Consider the following 18,757-nt stretch of genomic DNA (forward strand, 5'->3'; position numbering starts at 1 on the left):
ATGTGGTTCTGATGTGGTATATGTAAGGGATTTACAATAAAGTATTGTTTTCCCGTATTCACACTGATCTGGTGTCCTGCTGGTTCATCAGTCCAGCGTTGTGTCTCTTATGGACTTGTTATCATTATTGCCTAATCTTGACTTGTTTCCACTGTTGCGTTGTGCACTGACACTGCTTGTATATTACAAACAGCCTTTGTTTTATTACGCACTTATAAGCCAACCTGAATACAGAACTTACACCAGGCCTTCACCTTGCATATGTTACTATTCTCTTATATCATTATCTAGAAGTACCAGAGGTATGCAAAAACCGTGCTGGACCTGTACAGGCCACTGGTTTATCGAGTTTCTGCTTGAAAAGATATATGCTTATAATTAAATGTTGGCAGCACCAGCTGCCTGGTCCGGGGACGCCAATTTGATACAAAGTTTGAAAACTAGCTTTATTAAATTTGTTCATGTCATAACAAAATAGGTTTCCTTGAGTAAAACTAATTTAAGATTTTTCCTACATTTTCAAATTTTTGCTGGTAAAATTAGATCAGGAATCTCATTAGCTGCCATGAGCATCTCTGACATTTGCTACTAGGCTACACAAATTATTACGCAGTAAATACTGACAATTGGCAGCACTTGCAGGTTCAATCAGACCAGCAGGCAGCCAGCGCTTTAGCTTCGTTCGAGGGGTTTGCCATTCAAAAGGCAACAACAATAAAAGACGGTAATACAACACCAGGGTGACCTGAACAATTTGATCATGGAACATCAGCATCTATCCTCCCATTGGTGTTGACCTGCAAACACTTACACATTAGAATAACTGGGTAAATAATTGACAGGTAATGGGAAATTTTGCATTAAATTAGACAATATGGTCATGTTTGGCAACGATTTCTGTTAGGCATGTGTACAGAAAATTCTGTATTGTACGAATTGACTGATATGGAAATCTACTTTATAATAGTGCTTTACGAAGTTTGGTGACATTCAGATACTGTAATAAAACACTCACTGTTACAGCACAATCCTAGTATTAGCAAACACGTGAGGAGTACCAGGAGATAAAACTAAACAAAAACATACTGCTAATATTATTGTGCGGGTTTTATTAGGTGGGAGCCAGACGGTTTATGGACGGAACTTGTGTTGTGTCTACTGGACTTCTCAGTCATCGGGACCATGGAAACGAGGCTTGATATATTCTTTGTACATGGAATATAGTACACCTAAACCAGAAAGGAAAATACAATGAGATAAAAATAATGAATGTATCAGCTCTACATGACACATCCTGATACTTTACACTAGGGTTGTCCCGATACCAGTATCGGTATCGGGACCGATACCGAGTATTTGCGGGAGTACTTGTACTCCCGCAAATACCCCCGATGCCTAAATAGAATACTTGACGGATCTGTCCAATCGCGAGCAAGGGGGAGTGTCTCTATACACAGCGCGGCAGGGAAAACAGCTTATTCAAACGAAAGCTGACTGTAATGTTCCCCGCACGGTGATTAACGCAGCGGCGGCATCATTTAGGTACGGGGGACATGGCTGGATATGTGGGGGACATGGCTGCAATATGTTTGGGGACATGGCTGCAATATGTTTGGGGACATGGCTGCAATATGTTTGGGGACATGGCTGTGTATATGGGGGACATGGCTGCAATATGTTTGGGGACATGGCTGCAATATGTTTGGGGACATGGCTGCAATATGTTTGGGGACATGGCTGCATATGTGGGGGACATGGCTGCATATGTGGGGGACATGGCTGCAATATGTTTGGGAACATGGCTGCAATATGCTTGGGGACATGGCTGCATATGTTTGGGGACATGGCTGCATATGTTTGGGGACATGGCTGGATATGTGGGGGACATGGCTGCATATGTGGGGGGACATGGCTGCATATGTGGGGGGACATGGCTGCATATGTGGGGGGACATGGCTGCATTTAGGGACACATTTTAAAAAAGTATCGGTATTCGGTATCGGCGAGTACATAAAAAAAAAGTATCGGTACTTGTACTCAGTCCTAAAAAAGTGGTATCGGGACAACCCTACTTTACACTATTTCCTATGAACCAATATGGTTTCTTCCCTTACATTTATAAAGACACTTCCAGGTCTGCACTCTCTATTCGCAGTCCAGAAGCACAAATACTGCAGACTACGGTTTTCTATAATTGTTGATTTCCACATACTCCATTTGTTATTCACTTTAGCTGTTAACCTCGCCAAACCTGAGATCTCGCTACTCAGTCCTGTATTAATGATCTGTGACCGCCATGCTAACACATGCTATGTAATTTTTCCATGTTCATTGAAACCTGTATACATTTGTTGTTTCTATTGGTTTCTTACCTGATTCTCCCAATAAAGAATTAAAACAATAATGCATGCAGTTTGTATAACCAACCCTTGGTTTATCGGTGCCATTCACTGAGAACAGGGAACAGATATTACGGCTATCTTCCCAATCCGATTTCCCATCAGGGCACAACGTGGGCTGACCATTGGACAGGAGAGATAACTTACCAAAAGTCATGGCACCGACAATAAATCCTTGTGCGCCAACTCTCATGTGAATGAGATGCACAGACATCTTCTGGTCCCCGCGGCTACGCAGCCTGTAGAGGCCATAAGCCACCACTCCCAGGAAGCCGGCCATTCCTACAAAATAAAAGGTTTTTCAGTTTCACATTTAAATCCAAACTTCAGTCAAAATGTAGTTTATTAGTACTGGAAAGAGTTAAAACCTCTGTTAGGTTTTATTCAGCTAACTATGGGCCAGATTCACAGAAGAAGTACGCCGGCGTATCTACTGATACACCGGCGTACTTTCAAATTTGCCGCGTCGTATCTTTAGTTTGAATCCTCAAACCAAGATACAACGGCTTTTGGCTTCGATCCGACAGGCGTACGGCTTCGTACGCCTTCGGATCGTAGGTGCAATACTTCGGCGCCCGCTGGGTGGAGTTCGCGTCGTTTTCCGCGTCGGGTATGCTAATTAGCTTTTTCCGGCGATCCACGAAGGTACGCGCGGCTGTCGCATTCTCTTACGTCGTCGCTTGTCGGCTTTTCCCGGCGTATAGTTAAAGCTGCTATTTTGTGGCGTATAGATAGACCTGCCATGTTAAAGTATAGCCGTCGTTCCCGCGTCGAATTTAGAATTTTTTTTTCGCGTAAGTCGTCCGTGAATAGGAAAGGACGTAACTCACGTCTACGTTCAAAAAATGACGTCGGTGCGACGTCATTTCGCGCAAAGCACGGCGGGAAATTTCAAAACGGAGCATGCGCATTTTAATTGGCGCGGGGACGCGCTTCATTTAAATGAATCGCGCCCCCTACCCGCCCAATTTGAAATGCGCAGAGAAATACACTACGCCGCCGTAACTTACGGTGCAAAATCTTCATGGATTTGAAATTCCACCAGGTAAGATACGGCGGCGTAGCGTATCTCTGATACTCTGCGCCAGAGTAAATGACTGTGAATCTGGCCCTGTGTGTCTCACTGTAGAGATTTCTTGTCATTTCCTGTCTTCTTGTCATTGGGACAGGAAGTGAGGGGAAGACTCTCCAGCAAAAATATAGACAGCCACCTCTCTGGCACGGTCAAGTCAGAGAGTCCCTTATTCAGCACCTCCACTACTCAAAAAAGATATGGGGCCAGATTCACATAGCGCAGCGGATCTATAGATCCGCTCGATCTACGTGAATTAAGATCCGCTCCCGCAAGTTTAGGAGGCAAGTGGCTAATTCACAAACAACTTACCTCCAAACTTGCGACGGCGGATCCTAACTCCCCCGGCGGAATTCAAATTCCGCGGCTAGGGGAGTGTACTATTTAAATCAGGCGCGTTCCCGCGCCGATTTAAGTGCACGGGCGCCGTCCGCGAAATTTCCCGGCGTGCATTGCTCCCACTGACGTTGCTAGGACGTCAGTGGTTTCGACGCTTACGTAAACGACGTCCGTCCGTATTCGAGAACGACTTACGCAAACGACGTTAAAAAATTCAAATGCGACGCGGGAACGCCGGCTATACTTAACATTGGCTGCGCCTGATAAAAGAAGGGGTAAGTATACGGGTACGCCGCTACGGAAACGTCGTAAGAAGACTGCGTCGGGTCCGCGTACGTTCGTGAATTTGCGTATCTCGCTGATTTACATATTATTTATCGTAAATCAGCGGGAACGCCCCCGGCGCCATTTTTAAATTTAAAAATAGATCCGACAGTGTAACACTGTCGGATCTAGCCCTATCTATGCGTAACTGATTCTATGAATCAGGCGCATAGATAGGACCAGTGTAAGTCAGAGATACGATGGTGTATCTGTAGATACACCGTCGTATCTCTTTGTGAATCTGGCCCATTGTTTGTTTTTTATTACAAAGTGTTCCCCGGTTGGATGAGGTAAAGGAGGGGCTGATGTCAATCCAATCAGAGAATACATTTTCTGAATGGAAGAAGAACTCTAGAGTACCACTAGAAGAGGAAAGCACTTCCTATATGTGACACAGCCTACTACAGCGATTGTGACACTCCCCTGCAGCCCTCCAGTAGTGACATATCAATAATTACAAGCAACCAAGCTGGCCCAATGTACATTTTAAATAGATTTTACCTGGAGCTCTACTTTAAACTATTTTTTTTAACCTAACCTTACTGGTATCACAAGGGGCTAACATGCCCCTATATGACAACACAGTGCAGGAGATCGGTTCTCTTTAGCCACCTCCAGTCCGGGCCTATTCTGACATCCCTCTCCTACATGTAAAAATGTTTTGCTAGAAGACTACTCATAACCCCCAAACATTATATAGATTTTTTAAGCATAGGCCCTAGAGAATAAAATGGTGGGTGCATTCGCATTTGAGCACTGTGGAGAGGGAGTGCTTTTTTTTTTACACAGTGCTTTTATTTATCAACTTTACTGCTATTAGAAGGGATGAAAAACATCCCTTCTAATAGCATGGGTCGTGATAGGTCCTCTTTATGGAGAGACCCCAGATTTCAATACAGTTGATCAGACACAGATCGGTCTGATTGGCTGCTTTACTGGCCTTTAACAGCCAGGTAAACAAAGAACACAAACAGGAAGTGACAGAATCCTTGTCGCTTCCTGTTTGACGTGACACAGTCACTGTGTGCCTAGTGCTAGATGCCCCGCACACATCCTTACTGGGTTCTCTCGTGCAATTGAAAATCACCTTCCACCGCCTGTAAAAGTAATCCAGCGGCTCATTAGCCACTAGGATTATTTTTACTTTGTAGGGAATCGCTGACCTAACAAAATGATATCTCTATTATTGCTGCAGCGATGACCGAGATATCATCCTTCATGTCCAAGGACGTTTATATACATATGGCAGACGGAAAGTGGTTAAAGAGGAAGTAAAGTCTTCCTAATTGTACCTACAGGGAAGCCTATAATAAGGCTTCCCTGTAGGTACTGTAAATATCCCCTAAAACGTGTTTAGGAGATATTTACTGTATACGCTGCTGCCGACATCATTGGCACATGCGCACATGGCCTGCTTGTGCCGTTTCTTCAGAGCCGATACAATGCTACCTCTCCACCTGTCAAATGCTCTCTGAAGAGCGATCTGATCACTCTTCAGAGAGCGCCGCTAATGTGAACGAGCTCTTAACCAAGGTCACTTCTGTGGTGATTCAGCAAAAACTGTACTCGACCAGCTTTTTCCCTGGCCAAAACCAAATGTGGTTTGACAGCTCCAAACCTAGAAGTGCTTAGTGCTCGGTGCTTCTGGTTCATACTACCCAGGGGAAATCAGTGAACACATCGCTCTTACTCCAAAAACCTGCCATGATGGTCCAGGGCTCCCAAGAGGGACAGGTAAAACCAGAGATATGGGCTAAATCCAGAGACCTGCCGTGATGGTCCAGGGCTCCCAAGAGGGACAGGTAAAACCAGAAACATGAGCTAAATCCAGAGACCTGCCGTGATGGTCCAGGGCTTCCAGGAGGGACAGAAAAAACAAGAGACATGGGGTAAATCCAGAGACCTGTTGTGATGGACCAGGGTTCCCAGGAGGGACAGAAAAAACTAGAGACATGGGGTAAATCCAGAGACCTTCCATGATGGTCCAGGGCTCCCAGTAGGGACAGATAAAACCAGAGACATGGGCTAAATCCAGAGACCTGCTGTGATGGTCCAGGGCTCCCAGGAGGGACAGATAAAACCAGAGACATGGGCTAAATCCAGAGACCTGCCATGATGGTCCAGGGCTCCCAAGAGGGACCGGTAAAACCAGACATGGGGTAAATCCAGAGACCTGCCATGATGGTCCAGGGCTCCCAAGAGGGACAGGTAAAACCAAAGACATGGGGTAAATCAAGAGACCTGCCATGATGGTGCAGGGCTCCCAGGAGGGACAGATAAAACCAAAGACATGGGGTAAATCCAGAGACCTGCCATGATGGTCCAGGGCTCCCAAGAGGGACAGATAAAACCAAAGACATGGGGTAAATCCAGAGACCTGCCATGATGGTCCAGGGCTCTCAGGAGGGACAGATAAAACCAGAGACATGGGCTAAATCCAGAGACCTGCCATGATGGTCCAGGGCTCCCAAGAGGGACAGATAAAACCAAAGACATGGGGTAAATCCAGAGACCTGCCATGATGGTCCAGGGCTCCCAAGAGGGACAGGTAAAACCAACGACATGGGGTAAATCCAGAGACCTGCCATGATGGTCCAGGGCTCTCAGGAGGGACAGATAAAACCAGAGACATAGGCTAAATCCAGAGACCTTCTATGATGGCCCAGGGCTCTCAGGAGGGACAGGTAAAACCAGAGACATAGGCTAAATCCAGAGACCTTCTATGATGGCCCAGGGCTCTCAGGAGGGACAGATAAAACCAGAGACATAGGCTAAATCCAGAGACCTGCCATGATGGTCCAGGGCTCCCAAAAGGGACAGGTAAAAGGGAAAAATCAATCACAGGACTTTCTCGTAGAAGGGATTACATAAATATACAGGTAAAGCAGAAAAGCACTGTAAATATTTACAGCATATACAGACATGTCTTTAGGGCGGCCCGGCAGCACAGTGGCTTCGTTGTTAGCACTTCTGTCTTGCAGCACTGGGGTTCTCAGTTTGTATCCCGGGCAGAAAACTACTGGAATAACTGCATGGAGTTTGCATGTTCTCCATGTACTTGCATGTTTCCGCCGGGTACTCGGATTCCTCCCACGCTCCAAAGACATGCTGATAGGTTAATAGTCTCCTTTCCAAACTGGCGTTGGTATGTGCATATACAGTATGTCAGATAGGGACCTTAGATCATGTAACCTTGAGGGCAGGGACTGATGTGAATGTACAGTATGTAAAGCGCTACATAAATTGTTGGCGTCATATAAATACCTGTAATAAATAAACTGCACCCTTTTCAACTAAATATTTGTCAAGTGCTTTATAACATAGACCTGGAAATAAATGCACATCATGGGAATGTAGGCCGTATCTCTCCCTCCCCGAATACTCACTTTATTAATTTCTAATAAATAAAGACACTCAACGCCGGAGCTTGGTATATAATTAGCTGCGGCACATTTATTGGTGTAATATTTTAATAAATTAAAATCCATTTAATCATTTTTATTAATACATATAAATCTTAACTTGTAAATAAGTACAAAATAATACTGCATATCAATAAACACAAGTCCCCCCTTTAAATGTAAAGGGTGACCAACCACATAACGTGCCTGCGACAAGGGTTTGGGGAACTTCTGACCGACAGTGGAATATTCCTGCAGAGGGGCACTTTATAAAGAGAGCCCCCTTTCTAGAGCACTCCAGTTGATCATATGACTCTCTAGGAATCTCCCCGGCGGTCATGCGACATTCCTGGGAAATTCCCCAATGTTATATGACCCCGTTTTTACTGCCTTAGAATCAAAAAACATGTTGTTAAAGTGACCGCCACCCCCCCCCCCCCCCTTTTTTTTATAACAAACAAATTGGAAAGAGGGCGGCCACACACAGGCCCATGCTGTTCAGGCTCAAATATTAAAGCCCTCTCAGTTCATTCTGATAATATTTCTGGCAACGCATTTTGTAATCTGCTGTCACTCAGCAGTCACCAACAGTTGCTATGATAACTTGATGTCACGTCACGTGGTGGGTAGACTGAAGCCATCTCTTTTACTTGGCATTCTCATACAGATAGCAAAGCTATTTTAATACATTCAACAGTGATAGCATTTAGTACAATATATTTTAGTCACAGTCCAGTGTCCTCACCTACCCTTTCTGTAATATGCTGCATGAAAAATGAGGAGTGAGCTTATATATATATATATATATATATATATATATATATGTATATATATATATTAGGATTACAGGACAGATTGTAACAATATCCATGCTCATAGTCCACAGCTCTATGTAATTTTCTGTTACCTTAAAAGAGAAGTTTGGTTTCCCCCCCATGAAAATAAATACTCACCTAGATGGATGCAGCATTGAAGCATTGATCCAATTTGTCCCCTACCTCCTATACACAGAGAGCACAGAGAGCCGAGTGATCAAAGAGCGCTGATCGCTCAGTTCTCCCCTCAACTCTGAGCAGAGAGTGGTGACTATGAGTCACTGGCACTCTGCTCTGCGCCCCTCCCCCTCCCCAGAGCTCACTGGAGCGGCTGGCTCAGACTCTCAGCAGCTCGCTAAGAGGCCAAGCCAAATGCTGGTTCATGCTTCTGGCCGGGGATTTCTGTACGATGGCTGTACTAACCATCGTACAGAAATCTGCGCGTAAACACTACGCGGGGCGTGTCCGCGGCGTCGCCGCGACGATGACGCGGCGACGTGGGCGGGCCTGCCAGTTAAATGCTTCCACGCATGCGTCAAAGTCATTCGACGCATGCGAGGGATGGCGGGCGCTCGGACATGTACGGTAGGTCTGTACAGACGACCGAACATGTCCGAGCGGGCAGGATTCCAGCGGACTGTTTTAAAACAAGTCCAGGAATATTTGCCCGCTGGGAAAAGGCCCGGCGGGCAAATGTTTGCTGGAATCCTGCACGCTCGGGCCTACACACGACCGAACATGTCTGCTGAAACTGGCCCGCGGACCAGTTTCAGCAGACATGTTTGGTCGTGTGTACGGGGCCTATGAATCAGGCGCAGAGATGCGACGCCTCACACTCAGAGTTACAACGGCGTATCTGGAGATACGCTGTCGTAACTCCTTTCTGAATCCGGGCCAAAGTGCCTGATTGGTTTGGAGTGCTGTTACATGTTACCGGTCTGGACAAAATTTTAAGAACTTTTAAACAAAATTAGTTGACTCAATAATGGCAAAAAAATTATGTTCAGTGGGAAGTATGTAGTGGCAAGGCAGTCAGTAAGAATTATGTAGTGGTGGGGTGGTCAGTGGGCAGTAAGAAGTAGCATGACAGTCAGTGATCAGTATGTGGTGACAAGGCAGTCAGTGATCAGTATGTAGTGACAAGGCAGTCAGTGATCAGTATGTGGTGGCAGGTCAGTTAGCATGTAGTGACAAGGCAGTCAGTGACCAGTATGTAGTGACAAGGCAGTCAGTGAGCAGTATGTGGTGTCAAGACAGTCAGTAATCAGTATGTGGTGACAAGGCATTCAGTGATCAATATGTGGTGACAAGGCAGTCAGTGAGCAGTATGTGGTGACAAGGCAGTCAGTGATCAGTATGTAGCGGCAGGGCAGTCATTGATCAGTATGTGGTGGCAGGTCAGTTAGTATGTAGTGACATGGCAGTCAGTGACCAGTATGTAGTGACAAGACAGTCAGTGATCAGTGTGTAGTGGCAGGTCAGCTAGTATGTAGTGACATGGCAGTCAGTGAGCAGTATATAGCGGCAAGATGGTCAGTGGGAAATATGTAGCAGCAGGGCAGTCAGTGATCAGTATGTAGCGGCAGGGCAGTCAGTGATCAGTATGTAGTGGCAGTGCAGGATCAGCCATAGCAATCACCTGTGCAAAGGAAAAAGAAAATTGCCACATTCCTGGTCCAGTCCACCACCTTCAGCTGACTGAGGAAAAGCTGCTCAATGCCCCCCTGGCTTCTTGTTCCAGGATACTTGGCACAATGAGAAATCCGATCTGAACTCCAGGAAGAGAAGAGGAGAGAGCCACAGCCATCCCACACCCTCCCCTCCTGACCTGACAAGTGAGGGGAAACCAAGGATGCTGCACAAGAAGCTGACCTGCTCCTTAGCAACTTATGATGTCATCAGTTGGTATGGAAAAGAGTACCGCTCCAAGCCCTGTGACCTATGCTGTGCTCCCGCCCTGTACTGACAGGTGCAGACTCTGTTATGACTAAGCATCTATCCATGATGTGAAACATGTTAGCTTTTTTGTCCCCTATGTCCACTTTCTACTCAGATGGCACCCTAGTTGAGAAAGGTGGTGTTAGTGGTGTAACCCATAGTTTAGTGTCGGGACCCTTACTTTTTAACCCATTTATGAATTATATAGTTTGATATTTAAAGTACCATTTCAGTCTTTGCAGATGACATCAAGCCATGTGGTTGAATAACCTCCTAACCAGATGTCCCCAACTTACACGCACTGTTTGATTGGGCAACTATGTGGAAAATGAGGTTTAATGTTGATAAAATGTATAAGTTTTGCCCTTAAGGGAAGATAAAGTTATGCACTTGCATCATAAATTCTACTACTTTATTACAGGTACGTGATGTGACTAAACCTGTAGGAATTTATTTATTTATTTTTAACCTAGAATTTAGCTTTCTTGCATTTAAAGAGATATGGACGACGAGAGAGAGTGCGAGAGAGCAAGAATCCATCGTTCTGCCTCTGTAGAAATCATTAGAAAGACCTCATCTAGAATATGCAGTTCAGTTTTGGGCTCCAGTTCACAAACAGGATATCGGGGAACTGGAGAAAGTCCAGAGAAGGGCAACCAAACTGATTAGCTAAACTTAATTTTAAGCAATTTATCAATTTAATCACCATGTACAAATACATACGTGGCTCATATAGTTAACTGGGTGTAGACGAGTTATTCACTTTCAAGAGGACAAGTGGGCACTCTTTACTTCTAGAGAAAAAGAGATTTAACCTCAACATACGAAAATGTGGAATAGACTCCCTTGAGAACTTGTTCTGGCCAGCTCAGTAGATTGGCTTTTTTAAAAACAAACATATTCTGAAATGCACAAAATGGAACTGATTAGTAACATTTATAAGTACCGTATATATTCGAGTATAAGCTGACCCGAATATAAGCCGAGGCACCTAATTTTACCACAAAAAAACTGGGAAAACATATTGACTCAAGTATAAGCATAGGGTGTGCATCTGCATGCCTCACTGTGCCTCACTGTGTCCATGTGCATGCCTCACTGTGCCCATGCCTCACTGTGCCCAAGACTAGACTGACGTTTAACATGGGAGTCTATAGAAGAAATGCCCGGCTTTGAAAAATCGTTGCTCCCCAGCCGTAGGTCCCCCAGACAACAAACCTTGCACACTTGTAGAGGAGAAGTGTGGCTTATTTTTGTGTGCCAAGTTCCGGGTCCAGGGGACCTATGACCGGCCAGTACCAGGTCCCCAAAGTCACAGAAGAAATACAGTTTAACATGGGAGTCTATGAAAGGGGTGCCCAGCTTTGAAAAATCGGTGCTCCCCGGCTGCAGGTCCCCCGGACAACAAACTTTTCACACTTGTAGAGGAAGACTACATGTGTGCCAAGTTCCGGGTCCAGGGGAACTATGACCGGCCAGTACCAGGTCCCCAAAGTCACAGTAGAAATACAGTTTAACATGGGAGTCTATGGAAGGGGTGCCCGGTTTTGAAAAATCGGTGCTCCCCGGCTGCAGGTCCCCAGGACAACAAACTTTTCACACTTGTAGAGGAAGACTACATGTGTGCCAAGTTTGGGCCCCCAAAGTCCGGGAGATCAGGCGCAAAAAGGTGACTCGAGTATAAGCCGAGGGGGGCATTTCAGCACAAAAAAAATGTGCTAAAAAACTTGGCTTATACTCGAGTATATACGGTAATAACACCAGGGGTACTAGATCCAGAATCGACTGTGGGTATAGGATTATGTATATGGAGCCGGTCTATTTTTTCTGTTTGGTTGAACTAGATGGACTTGTGTGTTTTTCAATCTGACTAACTAATGCAATTAATGTAATGTAACAATGTAATTGTATAATATGAAAAGCATATTTCAGTGACATGTATGTTAGGCTTCCTCATTTTGCAGACCTCCACAAGGCCAAAGTGGTGCTTACAATTACTAAATCAATTTTTCTAGGTCTTTAACAAGTCTGTTCACATAAGATGACGTCACTGTCATTTGCCAGGCTGGCTGCCCTGCATGCTGATTAGATTTGTCCGATATTAAAGTTTCCTAAGGAAGAGTGATCACAGAGACCAGGCTATTATCACGTGTGAAAGATGAAAGCTTTACTAGCCTGCTTTACTGAATGTATTAAATCACATTAATTACAAGCTGTTGTTTACCGTCTATCCTCTTACACAAAAAAAAGGAATGATTTATGTCAGGAAAAGTTGATGGGATGCAGAATGGAATATGAGACTGTGGACGAGGTCCTCTATATTTGGGTTGCTATTAGTGTTCAGAAGAAGACTAATAGGTGCCTCTATAGAAGGGCATTAGATGTAAACAAAACTGGTGTAGCACAACCAAACACACTAATCAATATACAGTACATACACAGATCAATGTCTGTGAAGGTCCAACAATCCTTGCATAGGATCCAATACAAAACCTTAAATATATATTGAGTGCAAAAAATAACAATAAAACTAAAATTAAAGTCCAGTGCTTCAAAATATAAGCAGTGATCTTCGAATTCATTCCTTCCTCCAGCGATTTGTGCGCCTTCACACACCAGGTGAAAAACCTGCTCCCCTTAAAATGGTTGTAAACCCTTACAGACCACTTTCACTTACAGGTAAGCCTAGATTAAGGCTTACCTGTAGGTGCTGGAAATATCTCCTAAACCTCCACGGTTTAGAAGATCTTTACAATTCCCTGTACGGCGAAGTCTTCCGCACATGCACACTCTAGAAAGGGCACGCTGTGCCATTTCTAGCTGGGGTCATGCCGTGTCTGGCGCGTAAAGCAAAACAGGTAAAACCAGCATTGTACATAGACATGCCGAGCGGCTCTGTGTTGCGATCTCTCCACTGCTTCATTCGCTAGATATCGGAACATCATCCCAGCTTCACCATACAGTCGCCTTGTAGCCACATTCCGACGCGTTTCGTCAAAGGGGGCTGTGGCGAAGTGACGAAACGCGTTGGGGGTGGCTACACAGCGACTGTATGTTGAAACTTGGATGGTGTTCTATATGCTAGGCAAGCATTGTTGAACTTTCACAGATATTGATTTGATTTATGTGTTTAATGTATATTAATTAAAGTGTAAGTAAACCCCCCTACCGTTTTCAAGGAAGCTGCCATCTTTGCCTCTGTTTAATCTACAGCTGCCATGATGCTGCACATGTGATCATTTACGACACCAGCACCAGCCATTGGATGGTTTGACAGTATGGTTGAGAGCACAACCAATGGGAGTTTTAAGTTTCTGCCACGTGCCGGAAATGAAACTGTTTTATGGATGGGTTTACTTCCGCTTTAAGAGTGTTTGGTTGCGCTACACCAATTTTGTTTAAATTTACACTCACTGGCCACTTTATAAAGGTATACCTGTTCAATTGCTTGGTAACACAAATTGCTAATCCGCCAATCACATGGAAGCAACTCAATACATTTAGGCATCTAGACGTGGTGAAGACGACTTGCTGAAGTTCAAACCGAGCACCAGAATGGGGGAAGAAAGGGGATTTAAGGGACTTTAAACTTGACATGGTTGTTGGTGCCAGACGGGCTGGTCTGAGTATTTAAAAAACTAGTGATCTACTGGGATTTTCACACACAACCATCTCTGAGAATGGTTCTAAAAAGAGAAAATATCCAGTGAGCGGTTTTTATGTGGACAGAAATGCCTTGTTGATGTCAGAGGAGAATAGGCAGATGAGATGATAGAAAGGCAACAGTAACTCAAATAACCACTCGTTACAACCAAGGTATGCAGAATACCATCTCTGAACGCACAACACAAACTTTGGAGCAGATGGGCTACAGGAGCAAAGGACCACACTGTGTGCCACTCCTGTCAGCTAAGAACAGGAAACTGAGGCTCTAATTTGCACAGGCTCACCAAAATTGGACAATAGAAGATTGGAAAAAACTTTGCCTGGTCTGAGGAGTCTCAATTTCACCTGCGACATTCAGATTTTAGGGTTAAAATGTTGAATGGTTCTATCTGCCTTGTATTAACGGTTCAGGCTGGTGGTGGTAGAATGGTGTGGGGGACATGTTCTTGGCACATTTTGGACCCTTAGTACCAATTGAGCATCATTTAAATGCCACGGCCTACCTGAGTATTGTTGCTGACCATGTCACTAATTGTCCCTTGCAATAAACTAACTTCCGCGTACAAACGATTGGAAATTCCAACAAGAAATGTTCGATGTGAGCTTTTGGTCGGAAATTCCGACCGTGTGTATGCGGCATTACACTTAAAGCTAAAGTTTAGGTGTGGCTTTTTTTACAGTTCCATTACTCCAGTTTGGATCAATGTAAGTAGGTATGTGCCATAGCTGGCCGATCCCTGTGGAAGCTGGAAATCACTGCAGTAAGCGCCGCTTCCAGGTCGTGTGACATTCACGGAATGCCTTGCATTTACTTAAGGAATACAAAGCGTTGAATGAGGTGGAGATCATGACAACACTATCCCGTCTATCTACTTAATCCAATCAAAGAACACTTTGGGCCAGATTCACAGAAGAAGTACGCCGGCGTATCTACTGATACACCGGCGTACTTTCAAATTTGCCGTGTCGTATCTTTAGTTTGAATCCTCAAACCAAGATACAACGACTTCTGACTTCGATCCGACAGGCGTACGGCTTCGTACGCCTTCGGATCGTAGGTGCAATACTTCGGCGCCCGCTGGGTGGAGTTCGCGTCGTTTTCCACGTCGGGTATGCTAATTAGCATTTTCCGTCGATCCACGAAGGTACGCGCGGCCGTCGCATTCTCTTACGTCGTCGCTAGTTGGCTTTTCCCGGCGTATAGTTAAAGCTGCTATTTTGTGGCCTATAGTTTGACTTGCCATGTTAAAGTATGGCCGTCGTTCCCGCGTCGAATTTCAATTTTTTTTTTTTTGCGTAAGCCGTCCGTGAATAGGAAAGGACGTAACTCACGTCGAAGTTCAAAAAATGACGTCGGTGCGACATCATTTCACGCAAAGCACGGCGGGAAATTTCAAAACGGAGCATGCGCAGTACGTTCGGCGCGGGAACGCACCAAATTTAAATGATCCACGCCCTCTACCCGGATCATTTGAATTAGGCAGGCTTGCGCCGGAGGGATTCACGCTACGCCGCCACAACTTTACCGGCAAGTGCTTTGTGAATCAAGCACTTGCCCGTAAAACTTGCGGCGATACGTTATGCCGCCGCAGATGTACCTGAATCTGGCCCTTTATATTCATTGAAAACCATGCTAAGTGTATTGTGGATGGTGACTGTGCAGAGCAGGCGACCTCCTGTGTCCCGCTGGTAGTCCCGATTTCGGCCGCGATTATAGAGACATCTGTGCAAGTTTCAATGTAAATTGTGGGCCGAAATCGCAAAAAGTAGTACAGGAACTACTTTTTGAAATCGGTGCAGCGCCGCAGATGCGGCGTCGCACCGATTAGGACGGTGCCATTGCCGGCAATTTGCAGAAAATACCACCGTTTTGACATGCCAAATCGCATGTCAAAAGGCAACAGTGTGGACCAGGCCTTATAGTCACCTCTTACCATCTTCCCATTACTAATAAGTAGCACTCTTCTACCTACAATAATGCAGACAGGCACAAAACAAGCAGCACTAATGATTAAGATAAAAAAAAAAAAAAAAAAACATGTTATTAATGTACTTGTTGGGGAAAAAAGTAAACAATATAATATATATATATTATATATAAAAATGGTACTTCAATCTGTCTTTATATCAGACAGTTGTCACCCCCTGTACTGCATACACATGCCTCCTAACAGTCCCGGATTGTGTGGGATTGTACCCCTACAGTCTTATGTACAGGGGCTGAGTTCAGCTCAGGGAAGCTCCCTCCTCCTGAGGGGTCTAAACTGGTGAGAAGTGAGGAGCGATCGGATGGCCACGGGGGAAGAGAGCATGAAGGAAGGAGAGTCGCGGGATCACAGAGTACGGATAGCCCGCTGTAACAGCTTACATTACAATTGCTCTGCTCGCCGTCACATACAGCCATGAATCCTCCTGACCCAACGCCTGTGATAGACAGAACGCGGGTGTCCAATGCTGGGATGAGTTCTGTCGATCGCAGGCACAGGGTTGGGAGGCGGCGGGGCTGTGTGTGACGGTGAGCAGAGCGGAGCTGCGGCTCTCCTCTTCCTTCAGTCATGATCCGGCCGCCCTCTCTCTTTCTCTGCCCAGACGAGGCTGCAATGGTGGTCACAGGTGAGGCTGCAATGGTGGGCACAGGTGAGACTGCAATGGTGGGCACAGGTGAGGCTGCAATGGTGGGCACAGGTGAGGCTGCAATGGTGGGCACAGGTGAGGCTGCAATGGTGGGCACAGGTGAGGCTGCAATGGTGGACACAGGTGAGGCTGCAATGGTGGCACAGGTGAGGCTGCAATGGTGGGCACAGATAAAGTTGTTAATATTTATTTTTGTAACTTAATTCAGCATAAAACAATTAAGTGTCATTTCATGAGAAAATTTATAAGGGCGTGTTTAGGGGCAGAATTAGGGGCGGGGCAACTGGTGGCGAGTAACCCTTGAGGCTTGGCTAGTAGCTCAGGACTTGAAATTTTGAGCCCTGTATATATCTATTAGATTGTAAGCTCTTCTAAACAGGGCCCTCTTGTATTTTTATGTATTATAACTGTACTGTCTCCCTTTAATATTGTAAAGCGCTGCGTAAACTGTTGGTGCTATATAAATTCGGTAAAATAATAATGATAATAATATATAAATTTAAAAAAATTGTGAAAATGCTGCATTCCTTTTGCGCTGAGGACATTCATTGCAATGGGCAGGGGCATTTTGGGAATACTGTATCGCATCAAAGATGCTGCTTGCAGGACTTTTTCTAACGTCCTGCAAGCACACCACACGGATGTGAAAGCACCTACTGCAATAAATGGGAGGCAGTTTTCAGGTGCTTTACATGCGCCATTTCTAGGGCTATAATGCCTGAAAACTGCCTCAGTGTGAAAGGGGTCTTAGCTGATTAACTGCAGACAAAGCCCTCTGTAGTAGGTTACCTATAGGGACAAATGGTGATTCTTTGGACTTCTTTATCAACTTGGTGGTCGTGGAGTCCCCCTCCGAAGGTTTCCACTCTCCTGACGACATGGTTTCTGTATAAAAAGAAATTAAATGTCTGTAAGAAAATAGTTTATGTTAAAATGTGTAATAATACTATATACAGTATATATTATTGCCCGACTGAAGAAAGTCACGCTGTTGGTATATTTCCCGGGAGACCATCAATGCCTCCAATTCTCAAATCTAACCTCCTTGTACACATGGGAGGTGCAGGACTTACTTTCAGGCCTTGTACACACGATCAGTCCAAACTGATGAAAACGGACTGAAGTTCAGTTTCATCGGTTCACAGACTGATGGTTTGATGTGCGTACACACCATCAGTTCGAAACCGATCGAGGCCAACGCGGTGACGTAAAACACAACGACGTGCAGAGAAAAATGAAGTTCAATGCTTCCAAGCATGCGTCGACTTGATTCTGAGCATGCGCGGGTTTGGAACCGATGCTTTTGTGTACTAACCATCGGTTTTGACCTATCGGTTAGGCGTCTATCGGTTCAATTTTAAAGCAAGTTCTAAAACTTTGGACTGAAGGACAAAAGACTGATGGGGCGTACACACGGTCGGTTTGGACCGATGAAACTGAACTTCAGTCCGTATTTATCGGTTTGGACTGATCGTGTGTACAGGGCCTTACAGTTACTGTACACCTGTTCTGTCATAATAGAAAGCATTGCTGCACCATTTTAGGTTCCCTACAGTGGCATACCGGGTCTAACTCCCCCCCCCCCCTAATATCCTGGTCAAATACTGGACTTCTGAAAGTGAGTATTTACCTAGGGATGGCCCTCCCAGGAGACAGTGATCTGGCCTGGTGATCGGTTGCTCGGTGACTAAGGCCTCGTACACACGACAGAGTTTCTCGGCAGAATTCACAGAGAAACTCGGTCAAAACCCGGATTCTGCCGAGAAACTCTGTCGTCTGTACAGTTTTGGCTCGATGGAGCCGCCGAGGAACTCGACGAGAAAATAGAGAACATGTTCTCTATTTTCTCGTTGTCCTCGTTCTTCTATGGGAGAAGCCGGCCCGCCGAGCTCCTCGGCGGCTTCATCCCAAAACTCGACGAGGAACTTGACGTGCCAAGCACGTCGAGTTCCTCTGTCGTGTGTACGGGGCCTAATGGTTTTTCTGGAGCCTCCATCAGTGCACTGAAGTGGTGAGCTGGCAATGTAAACCCATCATACTGCAGCATTACTCTTCTTTTAGCACCTCTTCTGGATCAGTAGCTCTAGGGGCATCACTTGTTATATCAAATACAATGCAGCATGCTGTCTGTGACCTCCCTAAAAATCTGTGCACTTTAAACACATCTGC

At 45.3% G+C, this 18,757-nt stretch overlaps 1 protein-coding gene across 3 annotated transcripts in view; it reads right to left on the bottom strand.

The window, feature by feature from the left end:
• Positions 1 to 853: 853 nt before the first annotated feature.
• HIGD1C (HIG1 hypoxia inducible domain family member 1C) overlaps positions 854 to 18,757 on the bottom strand; it is a 33,648-nt gene continuing 15,744 nt past the window's right edge. For all 3 annotated transcript variants that reach the window (XM_040340855.1, XM_040340854.1, XM_040340857.1), the window contains exons 2-4: positions 17,378 to 17,473; positions 2,547 to 2,681; positions 854 to 1,229 (exon numbers count right to left, since the gene is read on the bottom strand). In XM_040340855.1, the coding sequence (XP_040196789.1) occupies positions 1,168 to 1,229; positions 2,547 to 2,681; positions 17,378 to 17,468 (288 nt within the window). In that variant the 5' untranslated portion in view covers positions 17,469 to 17,473 and the 3' untranslated portion in view covers positions 854 to 1,167. The remainder of the gene's footprint in view (positions 1,230 to 2,546; positions 2,682 to 17,377; positions 17,474 to 18,757) is intronic.

Source organism: Rana temporaria, chromosome 2 (genome assembly GCF_905171775.1).
Source record: "Rana temporaria chromosome 2, aRanTem1.1, whole genome shotgun sequence".
NCBI lineage: Eukaryota > Metazoa > Chordata > Amphibia > Anura > Ranidae > Rana > Rana temporaria.